This window comes from Megascapheus bottae, chromosome 9, assembly GCF_031878675.1.
Source record: "Megascapheus bottae isolate mThoBot1 chromosome 9, mThoBot2.hap1, whole genome shotgun sequence".
In the NCBI taxonomy this organism is placed as follows: domain Eukaryota; kingdom Metazoa; phylum Chordata; class Mammalia; order Rodentia; family Geomyidae; genus Megascapheus; species Megascapheus bottae.
Genome location: NC_143517.1, coordinates 6240772 through 6262296, shown reverse-complemented (window position 1 = coordinate 6262296; position 21525 = coordinate 6240772). Strand labels below are relative to the sequence as shown.

At 37.3% G+C, this 21525-nt stretch overlaps 1 protein-coding gene across 1 annotated transcript in view; it reads left to right on the top strand.

Annotated features, from left to right (window-relative positions):
• The window catches only part of Lypla1 (lysophospholipase 1), a 30934-nt gene extending 12210 nt beyond the window's left edge, over window positions 1–18724 (top strand). The window contains exons 3-9 of the mRNA XM_090338822.1: window positions 4698–4763; window positions 5917–5964; window positions 6614–6684; window positions 8567–8640; window positions 10463–10564; window positions 13584–13760; window positions 16798–18724. Of these exons, the coding sequence (XP_090194948.1) occupies window positions 4698–4763; window positions 5917–5964; window positions 6614–6684; window positions 8567–8640; window positions 10463–10564; window positions 13584–13760; window positions 16798–16851 (592 nt within the window). The 3' untranslated portion in view covers window positions 16852–18724. The remainder of the gene's footprint in view (window positions 1–4697; window positions 4764–5916; window positions 5965–6613; window positions 6685–8566; window positions 8641–10462; window positions 10565–13583; window positions 13761–16797) is intronic.
• Window positions 18725–21525: the final 2801 nt, after the last annotated feature.

Genomic DNA, 21525 nt, shown 5'->3' with positions numbered 1-21525 from the left:
AACTCAAGGCATGAGCACTGTACTTGGGCTTTCTCAAGGCTAGAGCTGTACCATTTCCAGCTTTTTTCTATGTATGTGGTACTGTGGAATCGAACCTGGGTCTTTGTGCAGGCTAGGCAAGCACTCTACCTCTAGGCCAAACTAGGCACCAGACCGTGATTTTTATCTGTAGACTCTTTGGGGTTTTACATGGTTTGTGTGGTGCTGGGGAAGGAACCCAAGGCCTACTCCAGTACTCACACACCAGCCGAGTACTACTGAATTCATATCCCAGCCCACAGTATCTGTAATCTTAGCCTAAAATGATCTTTTTCAGACTAATCTCAGTAAGGCTACCTATTTCCCTCAGTTTAGCTTTTCAGACTGCTTATACTAATGTCAATAGACTCTATGAGCAATGAGTAACTAGGAGCCCAGAAAGACTGTACTTAGCCAACTCCTGTGACCATTAGCCAAATACTTCACTATTTAGTGGTTGAATGTGGCAGGTAGAATTAAATCGATTCAAACTTAGAGTCTACTTGACTTGGTTGTGATATTTTTTAAGCTTTAAAAAAATTGTACTAGTATATAGTATAGTCAAGTACTCAAATCTTGAATATCTAGCTGGATAAATCTGTAGCTATATATTCCCATGAACCAGGTGTAAATAAAGTCCCCCTAAAGGTCCATCATTCCCTTTCTAGCCAGTATCCTGTCATCTCTATGGGAACCAATATTCTTTGTATTTTTGTTACTATAGATGTTTTGTCTTTGTGTGTGTGTGAGTGCACGCACGTATACACACCAGTCCAGGGCCTATGGCACTGTCGCTGAGCTTCTTTTTGCTAGCACTGTACCACTTGAGCCACAGCATCACAACTGGCTGTGTATGTCATACTGAGGAATCAAACCCATGGCTTCCTGCATGCTAGGGAAGCACTCTACCAGTAAGCCACATTCACAACCAGTTTTGTCTGTTTTTGACCTTCATGTATATGGAATTGGAATCATTGGCATATCCTCTTATCCAACTCCTTTTGCTTATTTTACAAGGTTTATAAGGTTTATACTTTGAAACACACACACACATATACATATAGACATTTTTGGACTCAGTGAACTTGCCAAGCAGGTGCTATATCAATTCAGCCATTTCAGCAGCCCTTTTTGTATTGGTTATTTTTTAGATCCTGTCTCTCTTATGCCCAGACTAGCTTTGACTAGATCCTCCTATTTGTGATTCCTGTTGTGGAACACACCACTGCACCTCCCCATTTATTCTCCCACAGCTGGGATAATACATGCACAAAGTTTTTGCTTGGGCTGGCATCAAACTGTGATTACCCATCTTGGGCTCCTCAGTAGCTAGGATTATTGGAAAATACTTTTTTTTTTTTTTACACACACATTGCATCACCTAAGCTTTTTAAATAGGTGTGTATTTTTATTTGCTTTAAGACTACCTTTCTGTGTAACCTTAAGCAAAATTTATTTTTGAAATAAATCTTGTTTCAGCCTGCCTAGTTCTGGTGGGGGGGGTGGTCATAGACATGTATCCCATACTCTTCCATAACACTTTAACCCAGAGCTTTCCCAGTTGTTGTTTTGTTTGTGGGACTTGAACTCTGGGCCTGGGTATTGTCCCTGAGCTTTTCAGCTCAGGGCTATACCACCCTGCCCCTTGAGTCACAGCGCCACTTCTAGTTTTCTGCTGGTTAATTAGAGATAAAAGTCTCAACGGACTCTTAAGCCTGGGCTGGCTTTGAACTGCAATCCTCAGATCTCAGTCTCCTGAGTAGCTAGGATTATAGTGGTAAGCCACCACACCCAGCTCATTCCTATCTCTTTAATGACTAATATGTTGGATATTTTTCCTGTGCTTTTGACACTTTATCTTGTCTTCTGTGAAGAAGTGTCTCTTTAGGTCCTTTGCCCATCCATCGTAAATGGGGGGAGAGGGATTTTATGTGTGTGTGTGTGTGTGTGTGTGTGTGTGTGTGTGTGTGTGTAATTATTATCTCATATTATAGATACTAGACCTTAATTAGACTTGTGTTTGCAAATATTTCCCCCACTTCATTGCTTGTCTTTTCACTTTCCTCATTACCCTTTAAAGCATAGCAGTTTTTAATTTTGATGATTTCCAATTTATGTAGTTTTTCTTTGTTGGTTGTTCTATTGTATCTCAAAAATCACTGACAAGGTCACAAAATTGTATGCATGTTTTATTCTAGTAGAAAAAATTTTATTTACTGTATTTAAGTCTTCAGCCTATGTTGTGTTATTTTTATATATGGTGTGAAGTAGCAGTGCAGTTTCATTCTATTACATGTACATGGCCACCTGTCCTAGTTATGTTTGTAGAAAATACTATTCCTTCTTCATGGATTTGTTCTGGTATTTTTTAAGTTGACAGTAAATGTGCGGGCTTATTTCTGGATTCTCAGTTGATACATAGCAATACTTCCTTGGTCTACTACTGTTATCTTTTTTGTATTAAAAAGATGTTAAAATTGGGAAGTATTAGTCTTCCAACTTGGTTCTTTAAAAAAATTGAGTTCTTTTTGGTTTTAGCACATATTAGTTGTGTGAGGAAGTTTCATTGTAAGATATTCACACATATAACCAATGTTTCCTGCTCACTCTCTGTCATTTTCCCTTATTCTATTCTCTTTTTAAAACAATTTTTTTTTTGGTGGGGCTTGAACTCATGGCCTGAGCACTGTCCTTGGGCTTTTTCTCAAAACTAGCACTCTACCCTTGAACCCTAGCACCACTTCCAGCTTTTTCCTATGCATGTGGTGTCGAGGAATGGAACCTGGGTCTTCGTGCATACTAGGCAAGCACTCTACCACTAGGCCAATTCCCGGCCCTAAAAACAATTTTAATATTCTATTTTTGTACACTTGGCCATATTCATCCTCATTCACCCTCTATGTCAAACCCTCCCCTCTCCCTCTATTACCCACATCATCCAAGCTTGATTCCTTTCTTTCTTTCTTTCTTTCTTTCTTTCTTTCTTTCTTTCTTTCTTTCTTTCTTTCTTATGTCTATCAGTTACACAAAGGGATTTCATTATGATATTTAAGATGTGCATACATTATGTTTTGCTCAGAATAACTCTATTGCTTTCTGTTCTCTCTCCCTACAACTTGGTTGTTTGAAGGATTATTTTAGTTATTCTGGGTCTTGAGTTCCCAGGATTCTCTGAACTTCTGCACACTCGCCTGGATTCTCATAAAGATGTGACCACTGAAAAGCAATTTAGGGAATCTTGCTGTATTAAAAATGTTAAATCTTTTAGAACATGAACATTAATATTTTTCTATTTATGAAGTTTAGTTCTTCCAAAATGTTTTGTAGTTTTCAAAGTAAAATATTGAACAGTTACAAAGACATATGTATATATGTCTGTATTATATATTGTCTGTATCTCATGTATGTACATAAAACACACACATGTACACACACATAAGCACAGAGCTCCTAGAATAGTCTAAATCATAGTGGGTATAGTAGATATAGTTGCTTTAGGGATTATACAGATTTAAAGGGATTAAAGTAGAAAAACAGCTAACAAAAGGTTTTAACATTCATGTCCAGATAATTTTACAAAAGGCTTAAATGACTTCTTTATCCTTGTAGAATTAACATATAAAAAGAATGACGTGTAATATAAAATGTAAACAAGGAGGAAACTGCAGAGGATGTTTCATTTCATCACATTTGTCAATCTGTTCTTTTATTTTTTTTCCCTCAGAGCTGAGGACCAAACTCAGGTTCTTACCAGGCAAGGGCTCTTCCGCTGAGCTAAATCCCAACCCCTTAATCTGTTCTTTTTTGTTCTTTTCGTGGAGCTGGAGAAATGAACCCAGGGCTGGTGATCTGCCATTGACATCTCTAGTCATATTTCTCAACTGGTAATCATGGAAAAAAGTCAGAAAATATATTTTAAAATATGTCAAAAAGCTTTATTTCTTGCTATAAGTGTTTTTTTTCCAGTTTTCCTATTTTATTTTGAGCCTATGTAGATTTTTGACTATATGCACAAGCAAAGAGTCTTAAGTTTTTAATAATGCAAAGGTAGCATAAAGCTAGTTTTTTTGAGGCCTTCTTTCATATAAAATCTGAATTATCTTCTCTGTCTTGTCTCTATTATAGGTACTTGGTTGTCAAGTTATAAAGGATAAAATATCCAAATATATTTTAAAAACTTTGGAGTTCAGCCGGGTGTCTAGTGGCTCACTCCTATAATCCTAACTACTCAGGAGGCTGAGATCTGAGGATCAAGGTTCAAAACTAGCTTGGGCACAAAAGGAACTGAGACTCTTATGTCCAGTTAACCTCTAGAAAACAGAAAGTGGGGCTTAGCTCAAGGGTATGGTGGTAGCCTTGAGCTGAAAAGCTCAGGGACAGCGCCCAGGCCGAGTTCAAGTCCCATGACCCACCCCCCCAAAAAACAATAACAACAACAAAAAAAAAGTTCAGTGGGAAATAGGAAGAAAACACATACTGTCCTGAGAGCATGAGATTGCAAAATCTGTTGGGTTATTTCCAGGTCCATCGTATTGTTTAATGACACTAATAGTCCATACTTTGGAGATGGTATAAAGAGCTAGCATCCTCACAATGCATTTTAAATGCTGTTGTTACTCTTACTTGTTTTCATTTTAAACACTAAACTAATAACGTTTTTAAATAATTTTTCCCACCAGGCACGGATGGGCAGAAGCCTTTGCGGGTATTAGAAGTTCACATATCAAATATATCTGCCCACATGCGTGAGTATTTCTCATCTTTATGTTTATAATTCAGAATAGTTGTGAGAGCTTTGTTTTTCCAGAAAAGAAATTGAATAGTATTAATATCTGTCTTTTTGAATATTTAATTAAAACTATAGACTAGAAGAAAAAAAAATTTGGGGATCAGTCCCGGGGCTTGAACTCAGGGCCTGAGCACTGTCCTTGGGTTCTCTCAAGGCTAGAGCTCTGCCACTTGAGCCACAGCACCATATCCAGCTTTTTCTGTGTATGTGGTACCAAGGAATAGAACCCAGGTCTTTGTGCATGCAAGGCAGGCACTCTACCACTAAGCCAAACTCCTGGCCCCAAGACAAGTAGAAGTTTTTGACTGTTAGTCTCTTGGTTAAATGAAAGGTTTATTTTTCCTTTTTATTTGAGAAATTTAAAATACTGGTGTTGTAGAGGTCAGTTGAATTTGAAGCCAGAGAAATTCTTTTTAGATGTATAAATATCTATAATGTGCTAAAAATACCAAGAGGGTCTCTATGAATTGTGAGTAATGTTTGTTATGTTGAGAACCATTAAATGTTATCAATTAAAGGCAGTAGGATGTATTGTGAGTAGAACACGTTTGAAGTCTGAGTCGGGTTTCGGTTTCTGGCTCTGAAAATGTTTATAGGTGTGTTTAAAAGAACTTAAGTTTGGGGTTGGGCACCATAGTGGTAGTGTATAGCCATAATCCCAGCTATGAAAGAGAAGAAAATAGGAGGATCACATTAGAGACCAGATTTGGCAAAAAACATGAGACCTTTTCTGAAAAATAAGTAAAACTAAAGCAAAAAGGGCCAAGGACATAACTTAAATGGTAGTGCACCTGTGTAACAAGTGCAAGGCCCTGGATTCAAACCCCAGTACCCTCATAAAACAGGAGAAACTGACATTTTGAGAAAAACTCAGAAAACTGATAAACTTGGCTAATTTTAGGTCAATTTTAGCTTGCAGAGAAGCACTAGCTACAAAGAAGGAAGGTACATAAAGAGCAGCTTATTCAGGTGTGAATACACAAAACAGCTTGTGTTAATATCATAGCATGCAATTTTGTATCAGTCTCAACTAATGATCAGTTTTTGCTAGGTGGAATTTATCAGGTTTGGCGTTAATCTGACATATATGTTTTTATATTCTCATGTAGGCCAATTATGCCTGTTACATTAAATATGAATATGGCTATGCCTTCATGGTAAGTAAAAGTTTATTAAGAACTTTGTAGTCTTTTATCCGAAGTAATCTTGTGTATACCCAGTTTATTTAGCCAGTTTTAAAATTATGTAATTAGCTTTAGATTCATGCTCACTTATTTAAATTTTCATACTTTAGATTGTGGGTACATTTGAGGTATCTAAACAGGTAGGGAGACGAGGGAATAGAAAAGCATCTTACTGCTTAATAAGTCTTTGTTGATTTCAATAATCACACATTTGGATGATTGCATGGGGTAAATACCTCATTTAAATGAGAGCCTCTTTCTTTTTCCCACTTCTTACTTTTTCTGAGAGGTAGCTAGTTTTTAAGGCAATCACTTCTCCTCTGCCCTCAAGAAGTTCTCTTGTTCCTTTTGCACTTCATGACCAGGAAGCAGGACTAGGTTCTCATTCTTCTGTGCTGCTTATAGGTTGGGATTTCTCCTCACTGCTGTCTACTCCTTCCATGCTCTAGATCAAGCCCTTGGCACCTTTGACACTTTGTTTTTTAAATTGTTGGGTTGAGACATATAGAGGGGTTACTGTTACATTTGTCAGTAGTGGTTAAGTTATTTCCTGACACTTGTGTAGTAAGACATACTCTCTGGAAATCGAATGGGTCTTTTAAGATTTGGCCTTACTTTCTAGGTTTGATATTGTTGGACTTTCACCAGAGTCCCAGGAAGATGAATATGGAATTAAACAGGCATCAGAAAGTGGTAAGTACAGAAAAATTTTATAGAGACAATCATTCATAATGTTTCTTAGGAAACTCAGTAGTGAAATTGATACTGATTACATCTGACTGCTATGTGAACTCAAGAGGTAATGTTATTTCTTTCTTTTGTAAATGTGGGTTTTGTTGTTTATTTTCTTCTTGTTGGTGATGGTGATGATGGGAACCAGGAACTTCACAAATGCTCTGTTACTGGGTCATATCCTAGATGTTTCTTTCCTTTCTCATCCTGTTGTTTTGTACCACATCCACATGTCTGGTCAGTGGAGATAAGGTAGATAGAGACAAATAGCATTTATCAAGTTTCGGCTCTGTCAAATACATAAGAAACTTGCTTTGATTTGCATAGGCGAGGCTTTGCTTTATAGAATCTCCAAAGCCTGTTTTTTGGTTAGTATTCCATTTTCCTTTATAATAACTTGGCTTATTTGGTGTACCAAAAAGAACATTACCTTTCTGTGAGATAATGTAGTTTTTAAAAAAATGCACAGATGTTTCCTTTTTTTTTTTTTTTTTTTTTTTTTGTGCCTATATGTTTACAGCTAGAACACTGTGATGACCAGAATTGGAAACGTTCTGGGTGGTGATTCCTGAGTGTAGGCAGCATGGGTGAAAGAACCCTGCTGGGAATTGACCCACATGCTGTGTAGCTGGAGAATCATCAAACTGCTCTTTTTACTTTTGAATTTGTTTGAACTTTTCTGAAATAGAATAAAAATCAAAACTCAGTGAAAGCCTTTTTAGTAACTTTAAGAATAATTTAGAAATCCAGGTGTCAGTGGCTTACACTTAGAATCCCAGCTACTCAGGGGATCTTAGTTAAAAGCTAGCCTAGGGCCGGGAGTTTGGCCTACTGGTAGAGTGCTTGCCTAGCATGCACGAAGACCCAGGTTCGATTCCTCGGTACCACATACATAGCAAAAAGCCAGAAGTGGTGCTGTGGCTCAAGTGGTAGAGCCCTAGCCTTGAGAAAATCCAGGGACAGTGCTCAGGCTCTGAGCCCAAGCCCGGGACTGGCAAAAAAAAAAAAAAAAAAAGCTAGCCTAGGCAGGAAAGTCTGTGACACTCTTAGCTCCAGTTAGCCACCAACAACATAGCTCAAGTGGTAGAGGGCTAACCTTGAGCACAAAAGCTCAGGGCCAGTGCACAAAAAGAAAGAAAAAGAGACTATAAAGGTCTTTGAGATAAAGAGAATACATTCAAGAGACTGGATAATTGGGATGACTTTTGGGCTCATCAAAACATAGATCAAAGCTAGTTTGTTTGTTTGATTGATTGGTTGGTTTTGTGCCAGTACTGGAGTTTGAACTCAGGGCCTCCCACTCTTCCTTTGCTTAGAATGGCTGGCATTCTACCACTTGAGCCTTACCTCCTCTTCCAGCTTTTTGTTGATTACTTGGAGATAATTATGTCTCATACACTTGTCTGCCTAGGCTGGACTAGCTAACTCATTTAGCTTCTTGAGTAGCTGGGATTAGGCATAAGCTACCAGTAAACAACTTTCAAAGCTGGAATCTTAAAGCTAAGACTTTGCCTAAAAATAAAACATGGTAAAAGTATGACTTCAAGTATGGGCAAATGGAATGTCTTTTCTGTGGAAGACAGGAAGAGGCTGGGCCCTTCTAGATAAGCAGGCCTAGGGAATTCCCTAATTTAAAAAAGTTCTGTGCTCACAATACAGTTGGGCTATGAAATACTTTTTATTTCTCTCCTCCTCAGAGTGAATTATTGAACAGAGTGAGGATCATACTTCTATTTCCATCTTGAATATACTTTGTTCTTGTTATTTTTTCCTATTTTAAATTGTATACGTAGACTATATTTTTTAAAGTATTTGTGCTAACTTTCTTGTTTTTGTTTTTAAGTAAAAGCTTTGATAGAGCAAGAGGTAAAGAATGGCATTCCTTCTAACAGAATTATTTTAGGAGGATTTTCTCAGGTAAGATACATCAGTTCTTTCAGTGTATTTATTTATCTAACAACCTATGGTTTCTTTTTTCTATAGAAGAGTCTTTTTAAAGAGCTGTTATAGAATTTGTCTGGTAGTAGTGTGGAATTAAGTTTGATTAGAATGGAACTAATTAATTACTGCTTAGTATGCTTTTTTTGCTTTTCTAGTTTGCTAGTCTTATAGTGTCCATTACTTTTTAGATTGCTTGCAAGATCTATTCATTAAATAATAGATTGGAACCTGGAATGTATTTTAAAAAAGAATAATCACAATGTATTGTGGTTGGGTTTCTAAGTTAGTACCATATACCCCCCCTTTTTTTTTTTGCCAGTCCTGGACCTTGAACTGAGGGCCTGGGCACTGTTCTTGGGCTTTCTCAAGGTTAGAGCTCTACCACTTGAGCCATAGCACCATTTCTGTTTTTTTTCTATGTATGTGGTACTGAGGAATCGAACCCAGGTCTTCATGCATGCTAGGCAAGCACTCTACCACTAGGCTAAACTCCTGGCCCACCATATACCCTTTTAGTTGCACTGTTCTTACCTATAAAATAGGTAAAGATAAGAGTATGTGATGTTTACTTTGTACTTCTTGACCCTCCACAGCCAATTTTCTTATTATATTGAGAGTATATCAGTACTTCTGCTTATGTAGCCCACTTCCCCAAATACTGTAGTTTCTTATCTGTAAATCTTCCTTAATCAGTAACTTAGGGAAATTTCAAAGTTCTAGAATCATTTAAGAATAAGATTCAATATAAAGATATGCTATTGTTACAATATAGTTAGAAGGCTTTAATTTGATATTTTTGGTGATAATGTGATGACACATCTTGACAAAACATGGGGACAGAGACTAATGATGCTTGATTAAAATGGAGATATAGGAATCTTATGATTCATCAATTGTAGCCTACAAGAAACCAATTCCTACTACCTTAAGGAAGAAGGAGTAAGTCAGTAGTCCAGTGTGGTATCATATTAAGGGAACTATAGATGAAAAATAAAGCAATGCTTCAGGAAGTAGTCAGGACTCAGCAAGCCATGAGGACTCTTCTTTTTACCTGCTTAACTGTTCTTCTTCTGTCACTGCTTAACTGTTTCTTCTGCCTTTCCATCATTGATTGACCATTTATAAACATCTGCAACCTGTAGCTTTTCTAGCCTGTACTTGTCATTTCCAGCATATAAAGACTAGCTGGTAGTCCACAGTCCTGGGAGAAAGACTTTTACACTCTATGACTTGTAGGCATGGACAGAATGACAGGGCCTAAAGATGGCTGTTAAGATTATAGTTCCCAAGACAGGGTGTGGGCAGACATTATTGTTAAACTATAGTAGATAGGACTGCTACACAATATTTATTATTTACAATTCCTGTTTAGAAAACAGTAAAAAGTTCCTTCTAGTTTAGATTTTTGTGTCTAAAACTTTTCAGAGAAAAAAAACGCTAAGTACAAATTCAGAATATTCATAATGCAAATCTTGTAATGTTTGAACTCTCACTCTCCTCACATTTTCAATCTCTGCCTTTTCATTCACTCATGGATGGTGACTTTCCCTGCAGCTACACCTCAAGTGCAGCTTACATTTTTGCTAATTAATTGGAGGAGTCTCAGACTTTTCTGCCCAGGCTGGCTTAACACTTCCATCTTCAGATCTCAACCTCCTAAGTAGCTAGGATTATAGGTGTGAGCACCCAGTGCTAGGTCCAGTTTAGTTACTTTATGATGAACATCATTAAGAAAAAGAAAATTTCTTCCTGCTGCCAACAGAATGCATATTCCAGTGATACCTTGCTTTCTTTGCAGGGAGGAGCTTTATCTTTATATACTGCTCTCACCACACAGCAGAAACTAGCGGGCGTCACTGCATTGAGTTGCTGGCTTCCACTTCGGACTTCATTTCCACAGGTAGCTTGGATGATGTGCATAACCCACAATTGCAGAGCTAAGAGATACTAGACAGTGTTGGGGAGTTCAGCCTGGTTTTAATGAATAAACCATTGTTTTTAAAGAGCAGTGTTATGCTGATAGCATAACTGAGTGGAAAGTACAGAGTTCCTCCAACCTGGGGAACACAGCCTCTCCCACTGTATACATCCTATCCTATACAACAGTTAGTACCTTGGTTACAAGTGGTGAACCTGCACCAACCTCCTCATGTCATGGTTTACATAAATCATTATGGTTTAAGAGAATTTTCCTGAAGATTTTTTTTTGTAGTTTTGGGCTTTGTATTTATATACTATAATGTCTCTACTATGGATTACATGAAATGCAATAAGAAGTAAGTCTAGGGCTGGGAATGTGGCTTTGTGGTAGAATGCTTGCCTAGCATGCATGAAGCCTGGATTTGATCCTCAGTACCATATAAACAGAAAAGGCTGGAAGTGGTACTGTGGTTCAAGTGGTAGAGTGCGTGCCTTGAGTTAAGAACAGTGTCAATACACCTATATTCCTTGTATAAAGTAAAGAATACAGAAATAAAAGAAAAAGAAAACAATTTTTTTAAGTCCTTTGTTTCCATATCGTTGGACTTTTGTTTCAGTGTGTATGGTATTTTATATACATATGAAGAGGCACTTTTGTACCTCTGGGATTGCCTTCAAAGACAGAAGCTCATGAATAGTGCCCAGGCCCTGAGTTCAAGCCCCAGGACTAGCAAAAGAGAGAAGAGTGCAGGGGGAAAGAAATAAGTATTGTTATAAATCTTGTGTTTAAAGATTTGGTACATTTTTAGAATGTGTACTAAATAGGGCTGTTTTATGTTTTTAACACATAGATTATTTTTAATCTTTAATGTGTTTGGTAGCAAACGTTTACTATCAGATATAATTTCCTCCCTCCCTCCCACCTTCCCTCTCTGGGGGATGGGGGGGCTAGGGATTGAACTCAGGGCCTGGACACTGTCACTGAACTTTTTTGCTCAAGGCTAACATTCTACTACTTGAGCCACACCTCCATTTCCAGCTTTCTGATGGTTAATCTCATAGACTTTCCTGCCCACACTGGTGTTGAACAATCATCTTCAGATCTTAACCTCCTGAATAGCTAGGATTACAGGTGTGAGCTACCATTGCCAAGTTGGAAATATAATTATTAAATATTGAAATAGTGGAGCACTATTGCAGAACACATGGGGAGCATGGGCATTGTTTTCAAATCCCTTCTTTTTTGCAGCACTGGGAATTAAACCTATGGTCCTTTTTCTTACACATTCTAGGCAAGTATGCTACTACCCAGTCATTTGGTTCTATCTGAAGCCTGATTTCTTTTTTTTTACCCGCAGAGTCTTACTTACCTGATGTAGTTCTCAAACTTATCGAGATCCCCCTACTTCAGCTTCCTGAATACTAGGTTACAAGCATCCCAGGACTGAGTTCATACTCAGAGGAAGGCTTGCTCAGCTTATAGTTGTGCTTTAGCTGTGCTCTAGCTGAGATTTTTCCACCTGGGCCAGCTCTGAACTATGATTCTTTCCGTTTCAGCCCAACAGCTAGGATAACAGGTGTGATCCACTGGCACCTGGCTTCCAGTTCATTTTTTTTATAAAATTTATTTTTATTAGAGGTGTAATACAGAAGGGTTATATTTACATGCATTGGATAATAAGTACATTTTGTTTTGTACAGTGTCATCTGTTCCCTCCTTCTCTCCCATCCTCTCCTTCCCATCTCCACCCATGAGTTGTACAGTTCACTTTCATCAAGTCCAGTGTGCTCCAGTGCTGCACTTTTTCACCCTTTTCCCTTGGATTCTGTGCCTTGTCTCTGCCCTCCCACAGATATGTACATAAATACACCATATATAAGGTACAGAACACAGAATCATCAGGAAAAGAAAGAAAAACAAATTTTAAAAGAGTCCATTGTTTCCATATCTTTGGAGTTTGTTTCAGTATGCTTATTATTTTATATACATATGATGAGGCATCTTAGTATTGCACTTTTGTGATTCTCTCTAAAAACTATTCTCTTTTGGTCTCACTGTATGTGAGTAGCAAGACTCCTGTGTAATTTGTCATATCCCAGTGTGTTTTAGGTCTAACTTCCACACATTAGGTAATTCCATTCAAATGATACAATTTATTCTTTCTAATGGCTATGTAAAATGCCATTGTATATTGGTACATTTTTTTGGATGCACACATCCAGTGTGAGGTATGAAGGTTGTTTCCTTATCTTGGCTGTCGTGAATAGTGTGGCAGTGACCATTACATGCTTAAGTCTATAGTTTTATCATTGTATAGTAGCTGGTGTGTTACACACAATAGTTATTGTTTATTAACATTTATTTACCTTATGTATTCTAATAGTCATTGATTACCATATAAAATGAAGACACTGAAAATATGAAGGTGAATTAAGATGTGATTGGCTTCCAAGTCAAAATAATCATGTATCCTTAAGAAGGTTAAGTTGGGCCAGGAGTTTGGCCTAGTAGTAGAGTGCTTGCCTAGCATGCACCAAGACCCAGGTTCAGGTCCTCGGTACCACATATATAAAAAAGCCACGTGTGGGGGCCGGGAGTTTGGCCTAGTGGTAGAGTGCTTGCCTAGCATGCATGAAGACCCGGGTTCAATTCCTCGGTACCCCACATACATAGCAAAAAACTGGAAGTGGTGCTGAGGCTCAAGTGGTAGAGCTCTAGCCTTGAGAAAGTCCAAGGATAGTGCTCAGGCCCTGAGCCCAAGCCCAGGACTGGCAAAAAAAAAAAAAAAAAAGCCACGTGTGGCTCAGGTGGTAGAGTGTTAGCCTTGAGGAAAGCCCCAGGACTGGCAAAAAAAAAAAGGTTAAGTAAAGCAATGAGGAATAGAAGGAATTTTAATGACCAAATATAATAGAAATGTAAGTGATAACATTCTTATCTACAGCTTAAATGTTTTATATATTTGCATCAATAATACTGCTATTTTTTTTTTTTTTTGCAGGGACCTATAAATGGCACAAATAGAGATATTTCTATTCTCCAGTGCCATGGAGATTGTGACCCTTTAGTTCCCCTGATGTTTGGTTCTCTGACTGTTGAAAAACTGAAAACATTGGTCAATCCAGCCAATGTGACTTTCAAAACATACGAAGGCATGATGCACAGTTCATGTCAACAGGTAGGTGCTTGAAGTTACATAATTGTACATAAGTCAAAGATGAACAATACCCTCTTTTATTCATATACATTTAAAATAGCTTATTTAAAATTCATTAGGAGAGCTGGGCATCAGTGGCTCATACCTGTAATCTTAGTTACAGAAGAGGCTGAAACCTGGGAATTGAGGTTCAAAGTCCATGAAGGGAAGTCTGTGAAACTCTTTATTTCTAATTAATCACCAAAAAGTAGAAGTGGGGCTGTGGCACAAGTGGTAGAGTGCTATCCTTGAGCAGAAAAAAGCTCAAAGACAGTGCCTAGTACTTAAGCCCTAGTTCTAGCACCAGAAAAAAAATTTTTTTTAAATAAGATTTTTTTAATAGAGAAAGGTGTGTATCTAAGTAACCTTAGAGAAAGCAGAGTGTAATATGTATTACATTAGCAGGCTTTGTTTTGGTGGTGCTGGGGTTTGAATTTATGGCTTTCCAGGTTGGGGCTGTACACGTCAGCCATGTCTCTAAGCCCAGGTTAGCTGTTTTTGAAAAGTGTCCTGGGAAATGAAAGAGTGAGATTAATTTTATTTAGGAGCACTGGATTACAAGAGAAGAGCTATATTTTGAAGAATAGATAGGCTGTATATACCAAGTATGCAGGTAAGAGATTGTAGAACAGGGAAATCAGATAGTCCAGTTAGGCAGAAGTCTGACTGAAGTGAGTTGTGATCTAATTTTCATTCTGAAACGACCAGATAAGGCAGAATCAAGTAGGATTTATAGGTTAAGTGTATTGATAGGAAAGAAGGAAGTATTAGATATTTAAGATTAACAGGAAGAAGATAATTCTGTTTAGTGACTATTAAAATTAACATACCTATGACATCAAAGAAAATGTTGAACGTACTTGTCTGATCAGTGAACAATTATAGTAGAACACTATCAAAATGAAGATAATGCCTGGCTTAGTACGTGCCTATACTTGTAGCTGCTCATGAGGCAGGGGTAGAAGGATCTAGATTGGAGATCATTCTGGGCAAAAAGAGTAAGACCTGTTTATTTGATGGATATGGCTGAAGTAATTTCTTTGCATAGATAAAAATAGTGAGGTGGGCATAGGTAGCTCACACCTGTAATCCTAGCTGTTCTGGAGGCTGAGATCTGATGATTGTGTTTCAAAGCCAGCCCAGGCAGGAAAGTCCTTGAGACTTACCTATTACAGTTATTATCTCTAATTAACCACCAGAACACTGGCTCAAAATGGTAGAGGGCTTCCCTTGAGCGAAAGAGCTCAGAGACTATGTCCTGGCTCTGAATTCAAGCCAAACAGCCAACAACCCACAAGAAAGACAACAGAACAATGAAACCCTCAAAATGTTTTAGACAATGGGTTAGGGAAGTGATAGAGGGGGTAAGGTTGATTGGGATGAATGGTATATATGTGTGGAAATGTTACAATAAACCACCACCACTCCTTGTACAACTAATGTATACTAGAAAAAAATTAATAAACCTATTTGAAAATCAAGGTTTAAAGAAGGTAGAATGCTTACCTGGCAAGTGTGAGGCCCTGAGTTAAATCCCCAGTACCAAAAAGGAAAAAAAAAAGAGATAGGGCATGCTGAGGGAAAGAGAAGGAAGGGAGGGAGGGAATCTTCAAGATCATATGGTAGAACTAAAATCATACATGGACTGTCTTACCTTCAAAGAGGAGAAAACACTTTTGAATTGAGACAGATGATGGATATGTATAACAGATTAGCTTTTATTAGATCCTCTCAGTAAAGTAAGAGATAGGTTAAGTTCACTTGACTAAAGGAGACTGGGATAGGTATGGAACTTGTAAAGTCTTGAAATAAAAAGTAAAGTCTTGAAATAAAAAGTGATTAACTGCTAAGCAGTAAAGTAGTCTAAGCTAGCTATTTCATAACCACTCAGCTTGGCTAAGCCATTTGCTTTAGGGACAGAAGGAAAAGAGGGATAAGAATCCAGAAGGGCCGGGAATTTGGCCTAGTGGTAGAGTGCTCACCTAGCATGCACCACGACCCAGGTTTGATTCCTTGGTACTGCATACATAGAAAAAAAAGCCAGCCAAAAGTGGTGCTGTGGCTCAAGTGGTAAAGCTCTAGCCTTGAGCCAGAAAAAAAAGCCCAAGGACAATGCCCAGGCCCTGAATTCAAGCCCCAGGACTGGCAAAAAGAAAAAAAAAAAAAGAATCCTTCCAAAAAAGGGAAGGTAAGTAAGGTGCCACCTTGAGTACTCGTTTAGGACTGAGGGGTGGGGAACCTTCTCTCATGCCTGCCAATGACTATTTAGATATTTATAACATCATTTAAAGGCTGTATAAAATTATCAATACAGGCAGAAGACAGCCACCAAGAAGCATGTGTGTCTTTTTTTTTTTGCCAGTCACTCCTGGGCTTGGGTTCAGGGCCTGAGCACTGTCCTTGGACTTTCTCAAGGCTAGCACTCTACCACTTGAGCCTCAGCACCACTTCTGGCTTTTTGCTATGTATGTGGTACCAAGGAATCGAACTCCGGTCTTCATGCATGCTAGGCAAGCGCTCTACCACTAGGCCAAACTCCCGGCCCACACGTGTGTCTATTTTATCATGTACTAATGAGCCTTAAACAAGGTATGGACCATCAAGGTTTTTAAGAATCAAAAGATGCCATTTTTCCTAGAGCTAGATAATAGGTTAAGAATTATCATTTCAGTGTAACTGCTCTGAAATTTCTATTGAAGGTACATGGCTTGGTAGAGTGCCAGCCTAGTAAGCGCAAGTCCCTATGTTCAAATTCTGTACCAGAATTTGGAGGCTCTTTTTCTTTTTCACCCTTCCCCTCTTGTTTGTTGCTGGCTGAGGATGAAACACAGGCCTTTGCATGTGCTAGGCAGTGCTTTACACTGAGCCAAACCCTTGGCCTCCATTTTTCTTTTTTGTCTTCATTGTAGTTATAAAAAATATAACTTCACTTTACCTATGTATACCACATGGGTTTACTTAATGACATTTTCATGATCTGACTTACATACCTGCTTATTAAATTACTTTTTCCAAACAGGAAATGATGGATATCAAGCAATTCATTGATAAACTCCTACCTCCAATTGATTGATGTCACTAAAAGGCCTTGTATGGAAGTACACCAGCATCATTGTAGTCTATTAAAAACCTTCTCCCATGCCTGATCTTAAAACTTCTAATGTTTGCAGTGGTAAAATGTTTCACAAATACAATAATTCAGACTCAATAATGTCTCCCCATGGGAAATTTATGATCTTTTATGTTTCTATACATGTATTTGTATAAGATAATCCAGAATATACTAGTATTAAAATAAGTGAAGCCATTAGCTTCCTTTTCTCAAATGCAATTCAGCAAAATAATAAAAGACTGCAATCAGTTTTTATTATATCATTTGAAGATTAGTATTCTTAGTGAAAATTTGTTCAGATATAAACAAGAAGTTAAGGTATAAATGATGTATTAATGCTGTGGCTTAGTCTAGGGAGTTGTTCCACAATTACTTAGTCTTCATGCAGTGTCTGTATTTTTATATCTGTATTCATAGATATGTAATGATTGTAATACATAAGAATTAGATGGTATTCCATTATTCCTAATACTAGGGATAATGCTTTTAAGTGTCAGAAAAGAGTAATACTGCCCTCTTGAATGAATGGCTCTTTATTTGAAGGACTAGGCTTCTTTTCAGATATCATTTCTATTTAATATTATTCTATCCTCTCAAAAATAGGTTTGTTCTTTATTGACTTTCATAATAAACCAAATATTGCCTCCCTACCATCGACATCTGCTATCAAGACATGCTGTAATTTTATATTGTGAATCACAGGTACATGATATTTAAAATCTATGTACATTATTAAAGTCAAACATTAAAATTCCTGTACTCCACATTTCAAATAATTACACCTTCGTCCAAATTTAGACCTTATTACTAGAATCTTTAGGTAATAAGAATAATTCTGTGGTTTTATTTTCTTATTTAAAAAAAAGGATAGATCATAATCTATATTCAGAGATGCTTAAGACTGATCTTAAAATCTAATTAGTAAAATGGCTGGGTGTCTGTATAGCATAGAGTTTAAGTTTACCTTTTCTGTATGTATGTTTTTAACCAAGTACTGCAGAAAACTTTGCATTATTTTCACCTGCCAGTAGACTTGAAATTTTCACTTTAGTCAACTGAGTTTTTAAAGTTAGTTCTTTTGAGCCAGGCACTGGTGGCTCACACCTGTAATCCCAGCTACTCAGTAGCCTAAGGATCACTGTTGATGCCATGAGGGTGTGAAAGTCTGTGAGATTCTTATATTCAGTTAACCACCTAAAAACCCCAAAACAAACAAACAAAAGCCTGTAAGTAAGAGTTCTGGCTTAAGTGGCAGTTTGCCACCTTTGCCTGGAACAGCTAAAGGCCCTGAATTCAATTCCTAGTACCAGCACCAAAAAAAAAAAAATCTTTTGCGCAAAGATAGAAATAGTAATCATTGAGTTTTCAAGTAGTCAAAATTTCTGGATTGATTACCAGTAAAAATGATTTAAAAACAAATTATGGGTAATATAATAAATACCAGAACCCTATACTACGTAATCACCACAGTTTAATATGTAGCAAAGGTATATGTTTGATATTTCTGAACAGTGTTAATTTTTCTGCTGTATTCCAACTGACCAATGTTAAGAATGCATCTTTATAAATGGGTGCTAATTGATCATGGAATTTACTAATGGACTATATAGGATGTTAATAATGAAGCCATATGTTTGTGTCTGGATTTGAAAATTTTAAACAATCATTTATTAGATTTGCCTTGAAGAACATGAACTTACTTCAGTCACACAAATCAGTAAGGTCTTCATAGCAAGAAATATTCCAGTGAAATGTGCTGTAACGTGGGAATATGAAAATGTTTTTCACGGTTTCTATCAATGTGAAATAAAACTTAATTCTGACTTTTATGTGACTGTTATTTCAAGTAGTTTCGTTTTGTTTTCAAAGTATTGTTATCTAGCCTGAGCAGACTATAACTCTTGACCCTCCTGCCTGTTCCTAAAGTACCGTCGGACTGTTGTAATATTTGAGTTTAACTTTGAATTGGTGTCTACAATGAAAAAGAAAAAAAATAACAATGTAACCATAAGAAAATACATTGGAAAAGAGTGGTTTTTTTTTATTTTTTTGTTTGTTTGGCCAGTCCTGGACCTTGAACTCAGGGCCTGAGCACTGTCCATGGGCTTTCTCAAGGCTAGAGCTCTACCACTTGAGCCACAGCACTACTTCCAGCTTTTTTTTCTGTATATGTGGTACCAAGGATTCGAACCCAGGTCTTCTTGCATGGTAAGCAAGCACTCTTACCACTAGCCAAACTCCCAGCCTCTTGTCTTTTCTTTTAGTATAGAATTCAGTGGAATTTTTAAACTAGTGTCCTAAAAGTCAGTTATCCTAGAAGTTTTTCTTCATGTTACATTATTGACTTCTGACTTTTTCTAGTGTAGGATGAATTTACTCTGTTCTCTTTTGTCAGTCATTCAGCTTATTTTTTTTTTTTGTTGTTGTTGTTGTTGCTTTTTTTTTAAGTGACTCCTCAAGCTTTAGATGAATCTGCTTGTTTGCTTTTTGTGTAATCCTAATGGCCAGAGAATTCCTATACCAAAAATGTGTCTAATGTCTTCTGTAAATTTACTCTCCATAGAAGTACCTTATTTTGTGCATTGTTTTTCGTTTTTCATCATCACTGTGAAAATACTTTGTTATAATTAAGTGAGCTTGTTGTTACTACAGTCTTATCTACCTGTAGATTATTAAGGTCACAGATATGCACAAACACTCATACATGATTGGAAGTTTCCCTACTGTTGTAATCAGTCTTACTGCCACTGTTAAAACTCCTAACAAGTACTTTTAACTTTGGAGAAACTCCAGAAAAGTAAAATTAATTACATAAGTATATGTCCGATACTATACTAAACATTTTAGGTCTCTTATTCATGTGACCTTCTGAGTTTGATCTGTTTCCTAGGAGAGGAAACAGAATGGATATAAACCATGTGCCTATGGCACAGTTGGTGATATGGAGGTTTTTAGCAAAAATTTATTTGATATAAAACACCTAGAAATGCTGAGTAATGTTATGATGCAAGTCATCATGCCATAGAGAAATTATAATCTCTAGTGGCTAGAGACAAATGAAACACACTTAACATTGTGTGTGCTTTGAGCTCAGATGAGGTAAGGTGTGGAAATAATTCCCCATGATAAAGCCAAGAGTTGCACATAGAATAAACAAAGGAAAGGTTTGGGCCCCAGCCCACAAAAATAAAAAGAAGCTTGTTTTCTGGGTGCCTTGTAATCCTAGCCACCTAGGAGGCTAAAATCTGAGAACTGCAAGTCCTGGGGAGAAAAGTCTGTGAGACTTTGTTTTTGTTGTTGTTTTGGGGGTTTGATTTGGCCTGGATGCTGTCCCTGAGCATTTTTGTTCAAGGCTAGCAGCTTACCACTTAGAGCCAATAGTTCTACTTTCATAAGATTCTTATCTCCAATTAAATACCAAAAAAGCAGGAAGTGGAGCTATGGTTCAGGTGGTAGTAGAGTATTATTAGCCTTGAGCACATAAGCCTGGACTGAAGCCCAAAGACCAACAGACATACACAAATCTTGTTTATATATTTGCATTGGTTCTAGATTGGGGAAAGTGATCTCTCTGAAATGTTTCTAGGCAAAATCTTAACATGTCTTTAGAATTTGAATATACTATTTTTCTGGGCCAGCAACACAAAAATTAACATCAAGAACTACACCAGCTAGCCTTTAGTGTGCATGGTGGATACAATGAAGTCGGTTTACATTCAGGGGTATATAAATTTAGTCATGGTGATGTTGAGCTGCACTCCCCAAACTGCAAACCAAATGAAACTGTCACCACAAATGAACAGCAGATGGCAAGAGAGGAAAGGTTTGTTAGACACCTAAATTTTTTTAAGTATATAGTTTTTAGATGTAAGAATATAAAAGGATAGGCTAAAAAGGATAGCATGAAAATGAAGATAGGAAAAAATAGAGGTCTAGTGGAGAGGCTATAAAGTTCTTGAAAACTCATATGGGGGAAAGCAAGATGATTGCGGACAAAAACATGAGAAGGGATATCAGTGTGTGAGAAGTAATGCATCTACTATCTGGCGAATATAACCCTTCTATATATTACAATAAATAATCTAAAAAAAGAAAAAGTCTAGAGTCTAATATATCAGGGAGTAATGAGGGTGAAAAGGAGAGAAGGAGGGAACACAGCTGCCCTTGATATACATTTTTCAATACATGAACTTCAGATATTTTTTTCAGTTTTTTAAATTATTTTTTAATTTTAATGTATAGAGGGGTTACAGTTATATTCACCAGATAGAAGGTGCATTGCTTCTCACACACTGATACTACTCATGTTTTTGTCCCCACTTCCCTCCCTCCACCCCCTCCCACTTCAGATATTTTTATTGTGTTGTAAAGTTTACCAAGTTTAACCAAGGTCTGGGGAAATCAATGTCTAGGTCCAGTGGTGTATGTCCTGCTACGAAGGGAAGTACAAAAAGGAGAATTGCAATTGGTTGGTATGAGCATAAATCAAGATCAATCTTGAAAACAGCCAATCCAAAAGAGACTAGGAAAATGGTTCAAGTAGTAGGATGCATGCCTAGTAAGTACAAGGCACTGAGTTCAAATAGTACTGCCAAAATATAAGAATTCTGGAAGTAATCAAGAGATCAAACTTAA